At 45.0% G+C, this 18052-nt stretch overlaps 1 protein-coding gene across 1 annotated transcript in view; it reads left to right on the plus strand.

Moving 5' to 3' along the window:
• The window catches only part of DNAH7 (dynein axonemal heavy chain 7), an 880767-nt gene that overhangs the window by 661223 nt on the left and 201492 nt on the right, over positions 1–18052 (plus strand). Inside the window, exon 52 of the mRNA XM_075317837.1 lies at positions 176–370. Within this exon, the coding sequence (XP_075173952.1) occupies positions 176–370 (195 nt within the window). The remainder of the gene's footprint in view (positions 1–175; positions 371–18052) is intronic.

Below are 18052 nucleotides of genomic sequence, written 5' to 3' on the forward strand. Positions count from 1 at the left end.
AATTTAGAGAATAATAGGTGAATGAGTTTTTGGGAATGTATTTTTCTTCAAACTTTGTTTCTCAGGCAATAAAGTGTATAAATGGAAAATATAAAAGAAAATATGTATGTTAGCATGAACAGTCCTCAATTACATAATGTCTTAAATAAATCTAAAATTTGAATATATGTTTTAGATTGATGAAGTAGAATGGATGTTTCTGCTGACTGGTGGCCTCGGACTGGACAATCCACACTCCAATCCATGCACATGGTTGCCCCAGAAATCTTGGGATGAAATATGCCGCCTTGATTCTGTTCAAAGATTCAAGGGTATTCGGAAGGATTTTATGCGACTAAAGGACGGGTGGAAATCTGTATATGATAGTTTGGTAAGTTGCCATTTTCATAGGTGTACAGATGTTTAGCATGTCGTCATTACAGTTCTGACGAAATATATAGTTGAAACCAGATGTATACATACACCAGTGCTTTTTTTGCGGTGGTACGCGCCAGTACGGCGTACCGGAAAATCTGAAGAGCGCCTCTGGCTCTGTCCACAAGGCTAATTTGTAAACTATACAAATTAGCCACGTGGAGCGGAGGCACAAGCCAGAGGCGTCTTCAGGGGGCGATGCCGGGCTGCCTGATGCAGCGGTGTGGAAGTCTGCCGGGTGGGAGCCGCTATTCTCTGAGCGCAGCTGTCACGCTGACAGCCGCACTCATAGAAAGTGCAGTGTGCGGCTCCCACTGCAATTGTCCTTGAATCTGTCAGACGCGAGGACAATTGAAGCGGTGACGCCGGCGCTGACTTCCGGGTCAGCGCGACGGCTTTCATGTGATCAAGTCAGCTGATCAGACTGCTGACCCGGAAGCCAGCGCTGCAGCGCGGAGGCGGCAGAGAAACGCTGAGAAGTGCTCCACTGTGGAGCTGAAGAAGACACGAATGGAGGAACATTATGGGGTAAGAGGGGAGTATTTATGAAACAGTATGGGGGAGAGAGGGTGGGGGAGGAAACTATCTGCGGACACACTATGGGGGGGACAGAGGGTGGGGAATCTGAACCATGTGTGGACACACTTTGGGGGGACAAAGGGTGGGGAGGGGGCAATATATATATACACAGTATAGGTGGGGGAGGAAACTATCTGTGGACAGAGTATGGAGAGAGAGAGGGTCAGGTTTCATGCATGGGGAGAGAAATGATGAGGGGTGATGTATGGGGAGAGAGAGGATGAAGTTTCATTCATGGGGAGAGAGGATGAGGGGTGATGTATGGGGTGAGAGAGGATGAGGTTTCATGCATGGGGACAGACGATGAGGGGTGATGTATGGGGAGAGAGAGGATGAGGTTTCATGCATGGGGACAGAGGATGAGGTTTCATACATAGGAAGAGAGAGGATGAGGTTTCATGCATGGGGAGAGAGAGGATGAGGTTTCATGCATGGGGACAGAGGATGAGGGGTGATGCATGGGGACAGAGGTTGAGGGGTGATGCATGGGGAGAGAGAGGATGAGGTTTCATGCATGGGGAGAGAGAGGATAAGGGGTGATGCATGGGGACAGAGAGGATGAGGTTTCATGCATGAGGACAGAGAGGATGTAGAGCGAACTGGAAAGAAATTTTGAGGACACAGAATAAAGAGTGAGATGGTATGAGAAGCAAGTGGGCAGGATGGGGAGTGAGGGGGAAAAGTATATGGACACACAGGAGGTAGTGAGGAGACAGTTAGGGATGAGAAGAATGTGAGGGGCACAGAATAAAGACTGGGTAGTGGAGGGGGTGGTATGGAGAGAGGGCAGAATTGGAAGACAGTGTGAGGTTATGGCAAGGAGGGGGAGTGTGATGAGGGCACAGTATAAAGACGGTGTAGTATAAGGGGATACAGTGTAAAGGATACTGCAAACAGTAGGCTCAGTTTGGAAAGCGAGGGAATATGGAGGGCATGTACCATAAGAGGGACAGTGTGGGTCATATTTTGTGCAGAGAATACTGGGGCCATTATTTATTCTGGGGCACTGCGTAGGGCAGATATTTTTAAGTAGAAGTATTATAATCATTCTGCTATTTTAGGGGCATCGTGTCGGGATGTGCTGCAGAAGAACGGAGAAGATGGAAATCTGCAGAGACGAGATGTGAATGTGAAAAGTCATCATGTCGTCAGGACAAGATGAAGAATAGAAAGAAATGACTAGAGACAACGTCATCTATAAGGTACCTGAATGTAAATGTTTATTTGTGATACTGACTATGTCTTATCATTAGGGCCTGGTCCCACTTCCGCATTGCTTCTGATGTCAGCGCACTGGGACCCCCACTGATCAGCTGATTATGGTGCAGGTGGCCGGAAATGCTTATTTCTGGATCTGCTCCGTCCTCGGATGGTGTCTGCGACCGGGTACTGCACATCCGCCTCATTGATTTTAATAGGAGACTGCTGCCACTATTAGAAGATAGAGCAGATCCAGAACTGAGCACTTCCGGCCACCTGCCACCACAAGCACCTATTGTAGGGAATTGGCGGGGTTGCCAGGTGCCGGACCCCAACCAATCAGACATTGGGGATCTATCCTAAGGAAAGGTTATTAATGTTAAAGTAGTGGACAATCTCTTTAATAAAGTCTTGTGCCGTCTGACAAGTTAAGGGTTACTATGTTTTTATTTATGTTGTTAGGAGCATTAAAGGGGTTGTCTAAATTTGTGATGAGTCTGCAGCCACTCTATGTGTCACTCTATGTGACTGTAGCCTTCTGAATTCTCACAGTGAGCACACTGCACGCTGTCAGGATTCTCTGGTGCAAGCGGTGAGAGTGGGAGGTTATAAAGCTGCAAGTATGCGATTTACATAGATGTGGTCACGTGCTGAACAGACATGCTCAATGAAAATGAATTAACTGAGGCTAGACACATCAAATCAGAATGTGGCCAGAAGTATACAAATCTCATACTTGTGCTCACTTGATCGTCTACTCTCTCCACTGGCACCGGCACACCACGCCGCACCCCCACTACTCCATGTCGGCCGGCGGCGCACCTGACAGCACCCCCCCCTTCCCCGCTCCTCACCTCAGAGATGCAAACCAGCAAATATTTGTTTACAAAAAAAGCACTGACATACACTATCTAAAAAGACACATCTGCATGTTTTTCTAACTATCTGACATGAAATCCGAATAAATCTTTCCTGTTTAAGTCAATTAGGAGCCAAAATTATTTATATTTGCCAAATGCCAAAATAATAATACGAGAGAGAATGTTTTAAGGCATAGATTAAGAGTACTATGGCTATAAACAATATGGGTTAGCCCATATGATGATGTCATGTCTTTGGAAGCTTCTGATAGGTTTATTGGCAACATCTGAGTTAGAGACACACCTGTGGATATATTTTAATGCACACCTAAAACACACTGCTTCTTTGTGCAGCATAATGGGAAAGCTAAAAGAAATCAGCCAACGGCTCAGGAAGAGAATTGTGGTCTTGCACAAGTCTGCTTCATCCTTGGGTGCAATATCCAGATACCTGAAGGTGCCTCTTTCACCTGTACAAACAATTACATGCAAGTGCAAACAAGATGAGAATGTCCAGCCATGATACCACTCAGGAAAGAGACGGGTTCTGTGTACCAGATATGAAAATGCTTTGGTCAGACATGTGCATATCAACCCAAGAACAAAAGCAAAAGGCTTTATGAAGATGTTGGTGGAAGCTGGTAAGATTGTGTCATTATCCACAGTGAAACGAGTACTGTATCAACATGGGCTGAAAGGCCACTCTGCCAGGAAAAAGCCATTACTCCAAAAGAAACATACAAAAGCCAGATTAATGTTTGCAAATTCACACAGGAACAAAGACTTTAATTTTTGGAGACATGTCCTGTGCTCCGACGAAACTAATATTGAACTTCTTGGTCATAATCGCCTACAACCTACAATAACCCTCAGTCCAGTACACCACTATGCAACCAGCTCTGTCCTTACCTATTGTACCATCACCCATTCCCTATAGACTGTGAGCCCTCGCGGGCAGGGTCCTCTCTCCTCCTATACCAGTCTGTTTTGTACTGTTAATGATTGTTGTGTATGTATACCCTCCCTCACTGTAAAGCGCCATAGAATAAATGGCACTATAAAAATAAATAATAATAATAATACTAATAATAATAACCATCATTACGTTTGGAGGGAAAAGGGAGATGCTTTGAAGCCTAATGACACCATCCCATCTATGAAACACGGGGTCGGCAGCATAATGTTGTGGGTCTACTTTTCTGCAGGAGGGACTGGTGCACTTAACAAAATAGATGGCATCATGAGCAAAGAAGATTAAATGGCAATACTGAAGCAACCTCTCAAGACATCAGCCAGAAACTTAGAGCTTGGGCAGAAATGGGTCTTCCAAATGAACAATGATCTGAAACATAATGCCCAACTGGTAACAAAGTGGCTTAAGGTTAATAAAGTCAGTGTTTTGTAATGGCCATCACAATGCCCTGATCTCAATCCTATTGAAAATTTATGGGCAAAGATGAAATAGCAGGTGCGAGCAAGGCGACCTACAAACATGGCTCAGTTGCACCATTTCTGTTAGGAGGAATGGGCCCAAACTTTACCAACTATAGTGAGAACCTTGTGGAAGGAGATCCAAAATGTTTGACCCAAGTCATACAGTTTAAGGGCAATGGTACCAAATACTAATGAAATGTATGTAAACTTTTGACTTTGCAGAAAGTAATAAAAATACCTTAAAACATTCTCTCATTATTCTGGTATTTGGCAAATATAAATAATTTTGTTAATCCTAACGAACATCCCGCCCACCTCCTTCCTTCCCCATTGATGGCGGGACGCAGGTAAGGAGAGGTTCCTCGTTCCTGCGGTGTCACACGGAGCGATGTGTGCTGCCGCAGAAATGAGGAAGTACATCCTTACTGCAGCAGCAACGATATTTGGGAAGAGGGGGGCATGTCACCGATTAGCGATTTTGAACGTTTTTGCAACGATTCAAAATCGCTTATAGGTGTCACACGCAACGACATCACTAAAGCGGCGGGATGTGCGTCACAAATTACGTGACCCCAAGGAGATCGCTTTAGCGATCTCGTAGCGTGTAAAGCCACCTTAAGACTATGCTCACATCACGATGTTGGCCTTTGTTTAATATACACTGGGGACTTATACTTTAGATATATGCCCATGGTGGATGGTATATAGTGGCATCCAGGATGCATTGGTTTCAGGTATATGTTGTAATGAACATTAATGTATGACATAGCGACCACTCTTTTTGTCTCCATCGAGTTAATGGTACACTCCAAACACATGTAAAGTGTATGTACATCAGAAACATTGTGTGAACATAGCTCGATATGATTTGATGCAATATTCGCTTACACAGAGAATCATTTTTAGCTTTTGTCTTCTTTTTGCCTCTGGATGCTGTCATATGGCTCATTGTCCACCATCAGTTATGAAGGTACGTTACGCACAGAATATGTCATTCCTTCTGTCTGTGGCTTTAAGTGTGTAAAAATACAGAAAATATCATGAAAATTCCTTGCAGCTTTCACTCTTGTGTTCCATTGTTCCATTGTAGGTTACAATGAGTATTATCTCATTGTTTAGAGTTGTTTTTCATTTCACGGGCAGTTTTAGAGATAATAGCATTTTTTTAGTGTCTGTCATACCATAATTTATATTTAGTTCAGGAAAGATTTTGTAACATAATTAGCATCTTAAATGATTCTTTTTATTCAGTATGTTGAAATGTAATATTTAATTAACTTGTTTGATAATAAACTATTAGTCTATTAGTCAAAATATCAGTGGACAGATACTGTCTTTCTTCTGTAGCTTTTTGTTTTTGTTTGGGCACCCCACTGATAAATTGATCAGTCTCTTCCACTGCTGGGACCCCTATTCATCAACTATGATCTCTTCAATTTTCTTGCACTCATTGGAGTATATCATGAAAATAATGAAGATATTTATAGGATGCCGATGCTGGGTCCTTTAAGGCAGAATTTTCACTTTTTAGTTGTTCTCTGCATTGACATTGAGTGGATGGTGATATTGAACAGAGTATTCAAAACATAGAACCACTTTTTATACTCTTCTTATCAATAAATGACAACCATTTTTGTTAATAACTTAAACTAAGCAAAATATAGATTTGAAGAAAGTAGTCTTAGTGATCCTAAATGTTTCTTTTTATGCTAAACAATATATATATACGTGTGTGTAATGCTGTAATCAGAATAGTAGGGGGGTATCTTAAGAAATCTGACACGCCCACTGGGGCCGTAGGGCACTTGTTACCCAGGTTCTGTCCTGGGTGGATGCCACGGTGGCAAGGCCTGGCTCCGCGACCCTGGCGGTGTCGTTTAAATGACGTGGGGGATGTTATTTACAAGGGGAGATGAATTTGTGACACCACCCATGGTGTCCGGCCAGATATGAGCCGCCGCTGCCTCGCAGGTCCCCTGGGGTCGGTGATGATGCAACAGAGGTTGTTGAGCTCTCCACGGGTTGAGGGTAGCTCCAGGGCAGGTAAAATAGGTGATAGAGTTTATGGTGTTGAGATGTAATGGCGGGGTGCAGGGCCGGAGGCGCAGACAATAACTGGGCAACACAGGAATGCAGTCACAAGTTCTTTACTCACGGTTGGTAGTTCCAGGTTATCACGACTAGTCAGAGGCTGCCCTCGGAGTGCTGGGTCCTGCTGTGATGTGCCCCAGCCGATCCCCGGATGGTTCAGAGGCACAATCCGGTACGCCCTTCTGTGTTCCTTTCTTGGTCGTCTTCCTGCGCTGGCCTCTCCCGCCTGCCCTGCGCCTCTCACACAGTGCCCTGAAGCGGTGTCTGCATATCCCTTTTATGGGTGGCTTTCCTGCCTTGTCCCTTAGTCCTATGTGGTCACCTTTTCAGCGGGTTATGTGCGGTGGTGGCTTCAGTACTTGAAGTATCCTCAGCCTCCAAAAAGCAAACCCTAAGACATGGACATGGACTTTACCAACATGCCACCTTACCACAACCAAATACAAAAATGGCATATAAGAATAATTTGTAGAAAACTTAGCAGATAGGGGGGAAAAAAGAGAAATTCAGTCAAAATAATCCTCTGCTGTATTCTTCAGGCCTGTGAGAGGATCCCTCGGTGGAAAGCTGTGATCTCTGTCCACTGATTTCTATTTAGCAAACCACTTTGTAACTGCTCAGAGATTTCTGGTACTGTAAATCAGATTACATATTCACCCAAAATACCTTCAAAATAATGGTTGAATGTTCAGTATGTGTCACAGTAAAGGAAATGCTCAAACAAATTACCACCATGAAGCAAACCTCGCAACACGTCAGAGGGGTGGAGGCACTCTATAGAGCCCTTTGATGCCGTGGTTTTGGATTGGTGGCCTCTTTTGTTAGATTAAGGCTCATTCAGATTTCTGTTTTTGGCTTATGAGTTCTATCCTTGTTTGTCACTGATAGACCTCTCACCTGTCAGTTCTTGTCCTGATGAAGGAGAGTGGATCTCTAAAACGTGTAGACTAAATAAATATCACATTCCTACATTGGTATTTGGATTTGTCTATGGCAGCATGGCATTAACCCCTTCATCTTCTCAGTTTCTATTCCGTTTGATACACAGCAGTTTTACAGCCAAAAGGGAACATTTTAGCTGCAGAAAAAAAGACTGCAAAAACACCACATGTGAACACAGTCTAACCAAGCACAAAATTTTTTGTTACCAAGTTGTAATCAGTCCTGACTGTGTAGGAACACATACTTTTAACAGGGGAACGTGACGATGCAGTTCTCAAATTATTCATATATTGCCAGTAAGAATCACAGAGGAACAAGCACAATTCTAGGAAAGATCTTTCAGAAATGGGAAAATAAGTAATTATAAAAAATCCATTTCAGGAGAGCTGACAAGTCCTCTATAACATACTTATGTAAAGCAATTTTCACATTCTATTTTCCTCTGTCATTAGTCTTAGGCGGGCTTTGCACACTACGACATCGCAGCCCGATGCTGCGATGCCGAGTGCGATAGTGCCCGCCCCCGTCGCAGCAGCGATATGTGGTGATAGCTGGCGTAGCGAAAGTTATCGCTACGCCAGCTTCACACACACACTCACCTGCCGTGCGACGTCCCTGTGGCCGGCGACCCGCCTCCTTGTTAAGGGGGCGGGTCGTGCGGCGTCACTGCGACGTCACACGGCAGGCGGCCAATCAGAGCGGAGGGGCGGAGATGAGCAGGATGTAAACATCCTGCCCACCTCCTTCCTTCCGCATATCCTACGGAAGCCGCAGTGAGGCCGGTAGGAGACGTTCCTCGCTCCTGCGACTTCACACACAGCGATGTGTGCTGCCGCAGGAGCGAGGAACAACATCGGACCGTCGCGTCAGCGTAATCATGGATTACGCCGACGCTGCACCGATGATACGATTACGACGCTTTTGCGCTCGTTAATCGTATCATCCAGCCTTTACACACTGCGATGTCGCATGCGATGCCGGAAGTGCGTCATTTTCAATTTGACCCCACCGACATCGCACCTGCGATGTCGCAGTGTGCAAAGTGCCCCTAAAGCCCGCTACACACGCTTCAATATATCTCACAATCCGTCGTTGGGGTCAAGTTGTAAGTGACGCACATCCGGCATCGTTTGTGACGTATCTGCGTGTGACAGCTACATGCGATCAGGATTGAACGCAAAACCGTTGATCGCAAACACATCGTATCATTCTCTAGAATTGAGCGTTTTGTTGCAAGAACCTAGTGAATTGTAACGTGTGACATCCCTCATACGATTTTGGTGTCTGATGCTATGTGCGCAGGTGTGCGCTCTGCACCGCAGCTTAAAAAAGGTCTGCTTCAGAGCGCAGCTGAAAAGCTGCGTTCTGAAGCGCCTCACAATGTCTGTCATTCACTAATCTCTGTCAGTCCGTCACTATCTCTGTCCCTCACTCTCAGTCCATGTCAGTCTATCCCCCTCTCTCATATACTCACCGATCCCCGATCCCCGGCGCTGCACGGCATTCACACTGCTCCGGCGGCTTTTACTGTTTTGAAAAAGCCGGCCGCCCATTAAACAATTTCGTATTCCCTGCTTACCCCGCCCACCAGCGCCTATGATTGGTTACAGTGAGACACGCCCCCACTCTGAGTGACAGGTGTCACACTGCACCCAATCACAGCAGTCGGTGGGCGTGTCTATACTGTGTAGTGAAATAAATAATTAAATAATTAAAAAAAACGGCGTGCGGTTCCCCCCATTTTTAAAACCAGCCAGATAAAGCCATACGGCTGAAGGCTGGTATTCTCAGGATGGGGAGCTCCACGTTATGGGGAGCCCCCACCCTAACAATATCAGCCAACAGCCGCCCAGAATTGCCGCATACATTAGATGCGACAGTTCTGGGACTGTACCCGGCTCTTCCCGATTTACCCTGGTGCGTTGGCAAATCGGGGTAATAAGGAGTTATTGGCAGCCCATAGCTGCCAATAAGTCCTAGATTAATCATATCAGGCGTCTATGAGACACCCTCCATGATTAATCTGTAAGTTACAGTAAATAAACACAAACCCGAAAAAATCCTTTATTAGAAATAAAAACACACACATATACCCTGGTTCACCACTTTAATCAGCCCCAAAAAGCCCTCCTTGTCCGGCGTAATCCAGGATGATCCAGCGTCGCTTCCACCGCAGCTGCATGGAGGTGACCGGAGCCGCAGCAGACACAGCCGCTCCGGTCACCTCCATGCAGCAAATGAACACAGCCGCGCGATCAGCTGCTGTCACTGAGGTTACCCGCTGTCACTGGATCCAGCGGTGGATGCAGCGGTGGCCGCGGGTAACCTCAGTGACAGCAGCTGATCGCGCGGCTGTGTTCATTTGCTGTGTGGAGGTGACCGGAGCGGCTGTGTGTGCTGCGGCTCCGGTCACCTCCATGCAGCAGCGCTGGATGCGACGCTGGATCATCCTGGATTACGCCGGACAAGGAGGGCTTTTTGGGGCTGATTAAAGTGGTGAACCAGGGTATATGTGTGTGTTTTTATTTCTAATAAAGGATTTTTTTCTGGTGTGTGTGTTTATTTACTGTAACTTACAGATTAATCATGGAGGGTGTCTCATAGACGCCTGACATGATTAATCTAGGACTTATTGGCAGCTATGGGCTGCCAATAACTCCTTATTACCCCGATTTGCCAACGCACCAGGGCAAATCGGGAAGAGCCGGGTACAGTCCCAGAACTGTCGCATCTAATGTATGCGGCAATTCTGGGCGGCTGTTGGCTGATATTGTTAGGGTGGGGGGCTCCCCATAACGTGGAGCTCCCCATCCTGAGAATACCAGCCTTCAGCCGTATGGCTTTATCTGGCTGGTTTTAAAAATGGGGGGAACCGCACGTCGTTTTTTTTAATTATTTAATTATTTATTTCACTACACAGTATAGACACGCCCACCGACTGCTGTGATTGGGTGCAGTGTGACACCTGTCACTCAGAGTGGGGGCGTGTCTCACTGTAACCAATCATAGGCGCTGGTGGGCGGGGAAAGCAGGGAATACGAAATTGTTTAATGGGTGGCCGGCTTTTTCAAAACAGTAAAAGCCGCCGGAGCAGTGTGAACGCCGTGCAGCGCCGGGGATCGGGGATTGGTGAGTATGAGAGAGGGCTGCTAACTTCAGTTACTCAGGAGATTAGCGGTCACCGGTGAGTCTTCACTGGTGACCGGTAATCAGGACGCGGCACAGACACAGCCGCAGCATCACAATGAAGTCGGGTGAAGTTCACCCGAGTTCATTCTGACAGTGCGGCTCTGTCTGTGTCTGCTGTCATCTGCCATTCAGCTCTGCTACATGGCTGTCTGTGTCTGCTGTTAGCGGCCATGTAGCAGAGCTGAATGGCAGATGACATAGTAAAAACGCATCCCTACACATTACACACGCTTGGCAAGTCAATAAATAAAAAAAAAAAAAAGGTGCTCAATGCATACGTCACAGAACACATGATCTAAAGGATCACACACAAAATTGACCAATTTAACATAGACTACTAACGCTCGTGTGACAGCAAATGAACGACCAACGTGAAATCTCATAGATCCCGTATGCAACCTGGGCGTGTCACATCGCAAATGCGATTGTACAACTAATTGCAACGTGTAAAGTGGGCTTTAGTCTACACGAATATCCAATTTCAGTGTGTATGATGTCTTTATTACATAGAATGTTTTCATCTTCACAAGCTAGAATTTATATTGCCCTGGTATGATACAAGGTTGAATATTGCCTAGCAAGGAGTGTCATTAATGGATGGAATGAATTGCTTTATTACAAAAGCAATCCATTACCAAGACTCAGGTATAACCTGACTAACCTATGGCACAGGATTAGAGAAACTTATTAATTTATGGTAATTATGATGGTAATATTTCAGTGTTGTACACCTGTAATTACTGTACATTCTCTACTGATAACAGTTATATACTGAACATCTAACTTTTGACAACATTTTTTATAGTAATAATGGAGTGTGACAAAATATGTGACATTAAAAGTGGGGGAAAAATAATGTCAAAACTCCTTCTTTGGCACAATATATGAAGAAAGCCACAGCAATACTGCTTTATATCAATACACACACACACACACACATATATATATATACTGTATATATATATATATATATATATATATATATACACTCTATATACAGAAAACAGCACTATATATATAGTGCTGCTTTCTGCTTTTTCACAACTAAAATTAGAAATTTTATTAGGCTATGTGTGCACGTTGCGTACAGTCACTGCAGAAATTTCTGCAGCGATCTGAAGAGCACACGTGTGCTTCAAATCGCTGCAGAAAATGTCCGTAGTGAAAAAAAAAAAAGCCGATTCCATGCGCTCTGATTGCAGCTCCTTCCATAGACAGAGCAGGAGCTGCAGGCAAAGCGCATGGAAGAAGTGACATGTCTCTTCTTAGAACGCGCGCTTTGGGCAGCAGCCGAAGCGCTGCGCTCTAAGACGCCACGTGCGCACGACTCCTGCATAACCTTCATAGATTATGCAGGGGACGCAGGACGCATGCAGTTACGCTGCGCTACAAAGCGCAGCATAACTGCATGTAATTACGCAACGTGCGCACATAGCCTTAATGTAGAAGGATCTCCTCTAGTGTCACTACCTCTGTATTATATGGCATGTCATGGACCATGCTACAAGCTCTTTTCAAGTACACACAGTCACAATAAGGCCCAATATACAGCGGGTGAAATAAGTATTGAAGACATCACCAATTTTCTATGTAAATATATTTTTAAAGGTGCTATTGACATGAATTTATCACCAGATGTCGGTAACAACCCATCCAATCCACACAGGCAAAAAATCAAACCATAGATGTCCATAAAGTTACTCATGTGTAATAATGAAAAATGACACAGGAAAAAAGTATCGCACATGCCTACTGAAATTTAATTAACACTTTGTACAAAAGCCTTTGTTGGTGATGACAGCTTCAATATGCCTCATGTATGGAGAAACTAGCTGGCTGCATTACTCAGGTGTAATTTTGGCCCATTCTTCAACATAAACCCTCTTCAACACTTGAATGTTCCTTAGACTCTTCTTTGATCATTGAGCTTTAGTGCCTTCCATAAATTTTCTATTGTAATCAGGTCAGGTGATTGGTTGGACCATTCTAGCAGCTTTATTTTATTTCTCTGAATTCAATTGAGTTTCCTTGGCTGTGTGTTTGAGATCATTGTCTTGCTGAAATGTCCACCCTTGTTTCATCTTTGTGGTCCTGGTAAATGGCAACAAATGTTTGTCAAGAATGTCTCGATACAATTGTTGAATGTTCTCAGTGAGAGGAACAAAATTATAATCTTGTGATACCTTTTAATGGCTAACTAAAATAAAATAAAGTGATGTTACAAAGCAAGCTTTCGAGACATCTCAGGTCCCTTCATCAGGCATGGTATGACAAAATATCTGAAGAAACACAAATATATGCACAAACAGAGCAGAGGAATGGCATAATAAAAGACTTTTAAATAAACAAACACTGAGCTTAGAAATCCTTAATTAGCTTTGATTAGTGGTGTGAGAGTTTTATTGTCCCAATATCCATGTAGGATCAGAGGTCTGGTGAGTCTTTGGAATGACTCAGATTTTGTAATGGGCCATAAATCCTCCTGACAGGCTGAGTCCTGTGTCCACAGAGTTAAACATTTTAATGAATTTGTATTCCCAGACCCTGATTTCTGTTTTTGAGTGTTCCAATGTCAAGTTTATGGTAAGATGAAATGCATTGAATTTTTCATGAAATTTTAGAAGCTCTTGTTCAGATTCGGTCCAGATTATTAAGATGTCATCGATGAAACGGAAATAAGCCAATGGTTTGAGGTTGCAGGATGCTAAAAAGTCATTTTCCAATTTAGCCATGAAAAGGTTGGCATACTGTGGTGCCATTTTGCTTCCCAAAGCAGTTCCTGTGCGTTGTAAGTATAGCTCCTCGCCAAAAGAGAAAAAGTTGTGTGTGAGGATGAATTTGGTGAGTCTTAATACAGACTTAGGAGGGATCCCATTAGCTACAAGTAACATTTGGCAGGTGATTAGTCCATCTTCATGTGGGATGTTAGAGTATAAGGATTCCACATCCATGGTAGCTAAGATGGTACTTTCGGGTAGGGGACCTATTGTAGATAGCTTTTTCAAAAGGTCAGTGGTGTCCTGTATATAGCTGGCTGTGTTTCTCACCAGTGGCTTAAGGACATTTTCTACCCACCCAGAGAGTTTGTCAGTGAGCGTTCCCACCCCTGAGATGATTGGCCTCCCTGGGTTACCTGGTTTATGAATCTTGGGTAGCATATAGAAAACTCCCATCCTTGGATTCTCAGGTATTAGGTCCAGAAGGTTTGTGAAGTCTGAACCCAGACATCTGATGACTTTTTTCAACTCCCTCATATATTTTGGGGTTGGGTCATCATCCAGTCTGGTGTAGTACTGTATATCCATCAGTTGTCTGTTTGTTTCTTTAATGTAGTCCATTGTATTCAGGAGAACTATGGCGCCCCCTTTATCTGCTGGCTTAATAGCGATCTCCTTGTTTTTCTTCAGGCTGTGAATTGCCCTTGTCTCCTGCCTACTGATATTAGATGTTTCTTCTGCTTTTTTGTCCAATATTGTTGACTGTACCGAATATCTAAATGAGTCAATATACTGGTCCAAAATGGTGTTGTGGCCAGGAGGAGGTGTCCAGTCAGACGTTTTCTTTTTCTCTGTTTTGATTTGTGTTTGGCTGTTTAGAAGCTTCAAGTTTTCTTTAGCATCAAAGAACTCCTTCAGTCTCAGTCTCCTGAAGTATTGTTCCATGTCACTACAAAGATCTGTTTTCTCTAGAGGGTTTGTCGGACAAAATGTTAGACCTCTGGAAAGCACACAGAGTTCTAGATTAGTGGATTTGTGGGATGACAAATTAATAACACAGCTGACTGTACCTGTGTCCCTCTGGCAGATTTGCTCCATGCTGCTGTGTTTAGGAGGAACTTGGCTGATTCTTGAGAAAAATCCTGCTTTTAGCCGAAGTCTCGAAGTCTGTGGAGTTTCTTTTTCCGGCAACTACTGTTATGATCCGGAACCATGGAAAACCACCATAAATCATTGGTAAAAGATGACAAGAGCATTGGCAACTAATCTGGCCGCCATCCCCTTACTAACCATCAATACTAGAAGTAGCCGAGGGGTGAATTAGCATCCTGTGCACCGCGAACCCAGCCGGAGAACTAGCTATCGGAAAGGAAGGAAAGATGAATAACTCTCTGCCACAGAAAATAGATTGCCAAAGAATAGCAAGCCCCCCCCACATTCAAAGACTGCGGTGATATAGGAAAACACAATACACAGATAGATGATAGGATTAGCAAAAGGTGAGGCCCTACTGACTAAATAGGACAGAATAGGAAAGGGACTGATGTTGGCCAGAGAAAAACCCTGCAAAAATCCAAAAACCTGATAGTACAAAAAGCCCTCAGATCGCTAGATCTGAACTCTGTCCTATACCAGGCGCTCTTGTCATACCAATGAACAGAAAGCAGGAACCATTACAAATTCAAGAAGCAACGAACACATGGACTAATAGGAGCAATACTCCAAACATAGCTGCAGGGAGCTTCCCAGCTAAGCAACTGAGAGGGAAGATCTCTGCATGCAAATAAATTGACAATAACCACAGTAAATGACAAACTCAGATAAGAGCAAAAAGAACCAAACAACAAATAAAGAGCCAATCACTTATCTAGGGTAGATGTGGTCTGGAGCAGGATGAAGCAGGCTGGTGAACAAAGAACAACTGCCATCCGGCATAGCCTGCTAGCAGACCAGGGTTTAAATAGGCAGAGAGTTAGTAATGGAAACGCCCATTGCTCAACACACCTGGTCACTGTCCAAACCATTCCTGGCCACAAGAGGGAGCCTCACAGCAGCAAAAGCATAACTGACATTCACAACAGTACTGTTACGGGGGGCTGTCTGATAATAACTTAAAGGAGTATCAGACAGTCAGGGTCCATCGTGCAAAGACTCTGCTGCAGACTTTGGCAGAGTGCAATACCTCTGTTAACTCACAGAAGGATATAATAAGTAAGTAAAGCAATTCCTCCCTTACTTGGAGGGTGTGTGGAATGATCTCTGTTAATAATCACAGAGACAAAGGCAATGTGTGCGAAATGGCACCTACCTAGGTCCGCTCTTCTAGTGGTGCAAAAGAGACGAACAGCAGCGTAAGCCGCACAAAGCTCCTACCTGCGTTCGCTCCACTAGTGTGCGAGGACGCGAACCACTAGATATGGCACCTGCCTAGGTCCGCTCTTCTAGTGGTGCAAAAGAGACGAACAGCAGCGTAAGCCGCACAAAGCTCCTACCTCTGTTCGCTCCCCTAGTGTGCGAGGATACGAACAACTGCCAGACGCAGTATAAGAAACGTTACCCTAGCGGCAACGTCCACCTACGAGTCGAACCACAAGGCCCAGCCAGACCATGTGCCTCAGGCACCTGCCTATGTCCGCTCCCCTAAGAGGTAAGGATACGGACAGCAGCCGAAGCTGTAAGGTATAAGAACGCTACCCTGCCGGTAGCGCTCACCTAGCATAGACAGAGGAATGCCTAGAGGAACGCGCACAGAGCGTCTACTCTTATGCATGAACCAAGAGGACTGAGCGCCATGCGGCGTGTGTCAGGGTCTTATATAGACTCTGTGCCTCATCCAAGATGGAGGACACCAGAGCCAATCCGCTGCCAGAACGACAGGAGTGACGTCATGCTGGTCTATCACCGAGCAAGGCATCACAAGCACATGACCAGCGACCAATCGGCATAGAAGGTGTCAGAGACATGTGAACTCGTGTCAGCGATGATGTCACCCGCACATGTGCAATGGCTCCAAGATAGGACTTAGTCTCCGGCGCTCGCACATGTGCAGTAGCAAGAAATCTGGACTTAGTCTCCAGCGCTCGCACATGTGCAGTAGCAAGAAATCTGGACTTAGTCTCCAGCGCTCGCACATGTGCAGTAGCAAGAAATCTGGACTTAGTCTCCAGCGCTCGCACATGTGCAGTAGCAAGAAATCTGGACATAGTCTCCAGTGCTCGCAGCAACCGTAACAAGTACCTTCGTTTGCATGGTATTCCCGAAAACATTGTTTCTGACAGAGGGGTGCAGTTTGTATCCAGATTTTGGAGGATTTTTTGTTCCAAATTGGGTCTTCAGCTTTCTCCTCGGCGTTTCATCCTCAGACCAACGGTCAGTCTGAAAAGGTTAACCAGACCTTGGAGACCTATTTCTGGTGTTTTGTTTCTGCGGATCAGGATGACTGGGTTTCGTTTTTGCCTTTGGCTGAATTTGCCCTTAACAATAGAGCTAGCTCTACCACATTGGTATCCCCCTTTTTCTGCAATTTTGGGTATCACCCCACGTTCCTCTCGGGGCAGCTTGAGGCGTCTGACTGTCCAGGGGTGGATTAGGTGGTAAACAGAATGCAGCAGATTTGGGGGCAGGTAGTGGATACATTTTTTCAATCCCATGAATCTGCCCAGAAATTTGCCAACCGGCGTCGGACTTTTGGTCCCCGGTTTAAAGTGGGGGACATGGTGTGGTTGTCCTCTAGAAATATTCCTATGAGAGTTCCATCTCCTAAATTTAAGCCCAGATTTATTGGACCTTATAAGATTTCGGAGATTATCAACCCTGTATCTTTCCGTTTGACTCTGCCTGTGTCATTTAAGATTCACAATGTCTTCCATAAGTCCTTGTTGAAGAGACATGTGGAGCCAACAGTTCCTGCAGCAGCGCCTCCTGACCCTGTTTTGGTACAAGGGGATCTGGAGTATGAGGTTGTAAAAATTCTGGATTCCCGTCACAGTAGGCGACAGCTTCAGTACCTTGTGAAATGGAAGGGTTATGGGCAGGAGGATAACTCTTGGGTTGTGGCTTCTGACATTCATGAGGACAGGGTTTTTTTGCGCCTTCCATCATGCTCATCCTGAGCGATCCGGTGGCCTTGGTGAGGGTTTGGTGACCCCTCCTCAAGAGGGGGGTACTGTTGTGAATGTCAGTTATGCTTTTTCTGCTGTGAGGCTCCCTCTTGTGACCAGGAATGGTTTGGACAGAGACCAGGTGTGTTGAGCAATGGGCGTTTCCATTACTAACTCTCTGCCTATTTAAACCCTGATCTGCTAGCAGGCTATGCCGGATGGCAGTTGTTCTTTGTTCACCAGCCTGCTTCATCCTGCTCCAGACCACATCTACCCTAGATAAGTGCTTGGCTCTTTATTTGTTGTTTGGTTCTTTTTGCTCTTATCTGAGTTTGTCATTTACTGTGGTTATTGTCAGTTTATTTGCATGCAGGGATCTTCCCTCTCAGTTGCTTAGCTGGGAAGCTCCCTGCAGCTAAGCTTTGAGTATTGCTCCTATTAGTCCATGTGTTTGTTGCTTCTTGAATTTGTAATGGTTCCTGCTTTCTGTTCATTGGTATGACAATAGCGCCTGGTATAAGACGGA

Source organism: Anomaloglossus baeobatrachus, chromosome 7 (assembly GCF_048569485.1).
Source record: "Anomaloglossus baeobatrachus isolate aAnoBae1 chromosome 7, aAnoBae1.hap1, whole genome shotgun sequence".
NCBI lineage: Eukaryota > Metazoa > Chordata > Amphibia > Anura > Aromobatidae > Anomaloglossus > Anomaloglossus baeobatrachus.